At 42.4% G+C, this 4,840-nt stretch overlaps 1 protein-coding gene across 2 annotated transcripts in view; it reads right to left on the bottom strand.

The window, feature by feature from the left end:
• Positions 1-3,908, bottom strand: part of LOC117953590 (apolipoprotein D-like) — a 10,856-nt gene extending 6,948 nt beyond the window's left edge. Inside the window, exons 1-5 of one of the 2 annotated variants that reach the window (XM_034886738.1) lie at positions 3,751-3,906; positions 3,475-3,608; positions 3,215-3,336; positions 2,780-2,868; positions 2,310-2,673 (exon numbers count right to left, since the gene is read on the bottom strand). In XM_034886738.1, the coding sequence (XP_034742629.1) occupies positions 2,432-2,673; positions 2,780-2,868; positions 3,215-3,336; positions 3,475-3,594 (573 nt within the window). In that variant the 5' untranslated portion in view covers positions 3,595-3,608; positions 3,751-3,906 and the 3' untranslated portion in view covers positions 2,310-2,431. Of the gene's footprint in view, positions 1-2,309; positions 2,674-2,779; positions 2,869-3,214; positions 3,337-3,474; positions 3,609-3,750 lie in introns of those variants that run through there. The other variant, XM_034886740.1, reaches the window with a different exon arrangement.
• Positions 3,909-4,840: the final 932 nt, after the last annotated feature.

Below are 4,840 nucleotides of genomic sequence, written 5' to 3' on the forward strand. Positions count from 1 at the left end.
CCTCCTGCTTCACGTTACACCCCTTTCAAGCTGTGATTTCTGGTACTCCTTGCCTCAACACATCCTTTGATTGTATGCTATGCGGAATTATGAGTGCATCATTTTGGCAAGTTAGTCACCTAGCTTAGCTTGCTAAATCCACCATGCTTTAATGCTAGGCTAGTAACAGAAAATGAGCCCAGCAAAATTGTCACTCATCTAGCATTGAGTTGTTTAATTTGACTCATTTAGCTGCTGGCCGGCTCATTAGCTAGCTAGCTTATTTTCACCTTGCCTTAGTGCTACACTGACTACAGATAATGAGCCCCCCTGTTTAGGCTTGCTTAACAAAACATTTTATTTGCTAGCTAAACTTTAGTTAGTTAGCTTGTAGCTATAAGACCTCCCCTCTGGCCCTGAATTTATAGCCAAACAGGAGCTACTCTGAATTATGTGGGTTTGAGGCATCTGGCCTTCCTGTCAAATACATCAAGCTGGTTTTGGGGCCTGCCAATCACCTTCCCCGCTATGTAAACAAATAAAAAAGCGTTCACCTTGCCATGTAAAGCATTTAAAACTAGAACTGCAAGCAGTTACACCGGGGTCCAAGCCTCCCCGCGCAAGTCGACACCGACAACCCGGGGAGCTCACCAATCACTACCCCACTGTAAGGACCGCCTCAGTAGTGAGCCCATCAAATTTTGTAAAATTGGGATGAGCGGTTCATGAGATATAAACTTGTTGTAGTTGTAGCGCCCCCTAGGGGCCAATGTTTGTGAAATTTGTTTTAGAGCCTCAGAGGGACACCTCAAAGAATAATCTAAAGTTTGGCTTTGACAGCATTTATTTTGGCCGAGATTTGGCAAAGTTGGTGTTGGGGAGGAGTGAGGATTGGACCCAAATGCAGAGATGAGGACAGCAGGCAGGCAGGCGGGTGGTAACCAGGAGTTTATTGTCCAAAAAAAACACAAAGGAAGCCTCAACGAAACAAACCACCCAGAATACAAGGCAAAAAGCAAACATCCAAAAAAAGACAAAACCTATAATCACCAGGACCAGGGAAACAGGAACAAAATCGGGGACACTGCGACAAAGCGACGTACTGACAGGCGAACAAACCAGAATGATCTGACAAGAGACAAAGGAAACACTGGGGTTAAATACAAGAGGTGATGAGGTCATGAGGAACAGGTGAGACGTCAGGTGAATCACATTAGGGCGGGGCAGGACAATCAGACAAACAAAGTAAAGCTGGACTAGGAAAGACGAGACAGGAAGCTGACTGACAAAAAATAAAACAGGAAGTAGAACAAACAAGTACCGAGAAACACAAGACAGGACCAGCAACATAAGACCAGAGAGAAAACAGACAAAAACACAAGGAGGCCAATGAAAAAAAAGGGAAAATGAACCCAACCAAAAACCCCAAACCACAACAGTTGGTGTTTTCATAGTTAACTACACAAATTTGTTTGGCCGTAGTATGCACAATTTTATTTTATAAAAAATCTTTATACCACTTTTTGTCAATTTGGTCTGGAGATGTTATGTGCCAAGTTTCGTGCAGATCTATTGCACAGTCTAGGAGGAGTTTGAAAATGTTGGTTTTCGATAAATTGCGAATTTTCACGCATTAAAGTCTAGGCGGAAATGAGCGCCCCCTATATCACAAGATTCAGTAGGATCCAGGGAACGCGTGGATGTAAGGTTTTTAAATTTCCGATGTACGGTTTGGGAGTTGTAGGCCCAAAAACTTTATTTCTCTGCTAGAGCGCAACCTATTGGTAGAAGTGGGTAAATTTTTGGGGCTGAGGTCTTTGCGGTCTTTCGGACCAGTCCTAAAAATGGCACTATGTACGGTTTGTTCTGCAGCACCAGTTTTATGCGGAGAAGAATAATAATACTGGAGGAAGATCCCTAGGAAAACAACAGGGTTCCACAGCCCTGCTGTGTGAACCGCGTATGCTTTGCGTTACTGCACTCCACTCATCCTTAGGGCTTGGACCCCTAATAAATGTGACTTTGGGCACCCAGATAGCTAAGTTGGTAGAGCGGGTGCCCGTGTAGTAAGGTTTACTCAACGCAGCGGGCCTGGGTTCGACTCGGACCTGTGGCCCTTTGCTGCATGTCCTTCCACCCTATATCCCCTTCTACTTCTTCAGCTGTCCTGTCATTAAAAGCCTAAAATGGCCGAAAAATCTTCTTTTAAATATGTATAAGCTCCGCAGCTTTTTGAGTTGGCTCTGTTAACAATACTGAGTTTTCAATGAAACTGATGTTTAGATCAGAATAAAATCCTAATCTAAAGACAAAACAAACCACAACATGAATATGTTTTACAGGTTTATTGCATGGACTTTTCATTGAGACAACATAGTGTGTCGTGTCATGTCATGAATCTAAGTCACCCTGCCTTACAGTCCTGTAAAGGCTGAAACAGGAGTGTCTCCATTTACTGGTTCATAGCGCTACAGTAAGTCTCATCCTGAATAGTGGGGACCAACTTGTCCACACTAATTCCAGCAGAGGAGAGGATACTGTTCAGCTCCTCTACAGTCTCCTCAGATAGGGTGGGCTTTCTGCTCAGGATCCAGGAAAACTCTGCGTGGAACAGGCCAAAGTCGGTGCAGCCGTAGACCAGAGAGTGACCCTCGTAGTCGGTGGACAGCACCCAGTAAGAACCAGGGGGAGATCCTGCATGAGAGACAAGTATTTGAGTCAAAGTGATAATATTAAGTACATAAAAAACTATTCAAAATGACTGAGTGAACCTCATTTGTAATAAATTAGACTTTGGTACCTTCAAAGAAAGTGACCTCCAGCTTAGCAGGCTCAGCGGGATCCTTGGCCTTGGCAGAGCCGGTGATAGAATTAATGGTTCCATCATCACTAAAGAAAAGCAAAACATGAATTGAAATTAATTTAGACGTTTCCTTTCAATTTTAGGTCTTCAGTGTAATTTTTTAAAGCTCCAATATATATTACTAAATGCTTTCCTTTTATGAATTTGAGACGGTATAACTGATCAGTTTGTGATTCTGGTTTGGTCAAAGACATTCAATTCACCTGATGTTTAACAGGTCAAATTAAACTATGAGGATAAAAATACTTCTCATTTTGCTCTGAAAATTATTTCATGGAGTGAGTAATTTTAATTTAAAAAAAATGAGTTTTAAAGAATATGATTCAAACCTTAAAATCTTAACATTTGGACATTTAGGCAGCATGTACTCACAGCAGCTCACTGTTGAGGACCCCAACAACTCCAGGACTTTTCAGGCTGTAGGTGGCAGTGCTGCATTCTCCTTTCTGGAAGAATGTTGGCAGCTTCTTGATCTCATACCACTTACCAAGGTACTGCAGAGGAAACACAGGATTTCACAGTTAGAAAACTGAGTTTTTAATTTAATATACTTTAATTGTTGAAAAGCAGGCAAGCTTCTCATGCAACATAGTGTTAATTAGTAGAAAAGAAAGGACACATTTAGTATTCACCCTGGAAGCATCAAAGTCGGCTTGAACAGCGGGTTGAGGACATTTTCCAAAATTCACTACTTGTGCGCTGGCTGCAAGTACAGACAGCAGAGTCAAGGTAATCACCTGCATGGCCTTCATCTTATCACCTCAACCTGCAAAGAACAAAACATACTGCACCAATACCGAAATAATGAGCAACATAGGAGGTTGCTCTTGAATTATAATATCTGTGGGTTCAACGAAGGAAAGAATAAGAGATGTAAAGAGGAAGAGTCATAGTTGAAGTCTGCTCACCTGTACAGTATGTAATGTAGTGTGCTGGACCTTCATGTTAGAGGGTCTTTTATAGATCTAAAGACCGGTAGCGTTTTCATCACATTCTTCAGAACCTGCTCTTGTGTTTACTTGTAAAAGTGTTGAAGGGGTGAAGTGAGTCTGAGAGTTGACACCTGTTCAAACACACCTGACACCTATTGACTCTGTCCATTCATCTCCATTTTTTAAAATATAATTTTTAAGAGATCCCTTGGCCAAAAACCAGCAAGAGAAAGTGTAAATTAAAAACAAGATCCAAAACCTCAAAATGTATCTGAGTGGTCCAGACATCAAACCAGAGCCAAGCAGCTAAACTGATATTCTGTGAACTAAATTAATTCATTTTTCATGTTGTGGACTTAGGAGGCCACATTTCCCCTTCATAGATTTGGTTGAGTTTTAAATTATCATCTGCTAATTTACATCCATCCATCCATCTTCATCAGCTTATCCGGGAACGGGTCGTGGGGGAAGCAGCTCCAGCAGGGGACTCTAAACTTCCCTTTCACAAGCCACATCAACCAGCTCCGACTGGGGGATTCTAAGGCGTTCCCAGGCCAGGTTGGAGATATAATTCCTCCACCTAGTACTGGGTCTTCTCCGAGGCCTCCTCCCAGCTAGACTTGCCTGGAACACTCTCCTAGGGAGATGCCCAGGAGGCATCCTTACCAGATGCCCGAACCACCTCAACTGGCTCTTTGACGCGAAAGAGCAGCGGCTCAACTCCAAGCTCCCATGGATGACTGTGCTTCTCACCCTATCTCTTACGGAGACACCGGCCCCCTTACCTGAGGAAACCCATTTTGGCCGCTTGTACCCTGGATCTCAGTCTTTCGGTTATGACCATCTGCTTATTAGCACAACTTAAATATTTTACATTTCTCCCCCAAAATTGTGACCCTAAAGATAATTTGTATGCCATGTATGTGAGAGATAGTTGCATAATCTCCTTAACTTTTAATCTTCATTTAAAGAAAGCAATGTTATAATATGCGCAACTGCACTTATGTCTTGCAGAGTTAGAATCAGAAGGTGGTATCAATTGTCTCATCAAGAAAGTGAATAAACA

Source organism: Etheostoma cragini, chromosome 12, assembly GCF_013103735.1.
Source record: "Etheostoma cragini isolate CJK2018 chromosome 12, CSU_Ecrag_1.0, whole genome shotgun sequence".
Lineage (NCBI taxonomy): Eukaryota > Metazoa > Chordata > Actinopteri > Perciformes > Percidae > Etheostoma > Etheostoma cragini.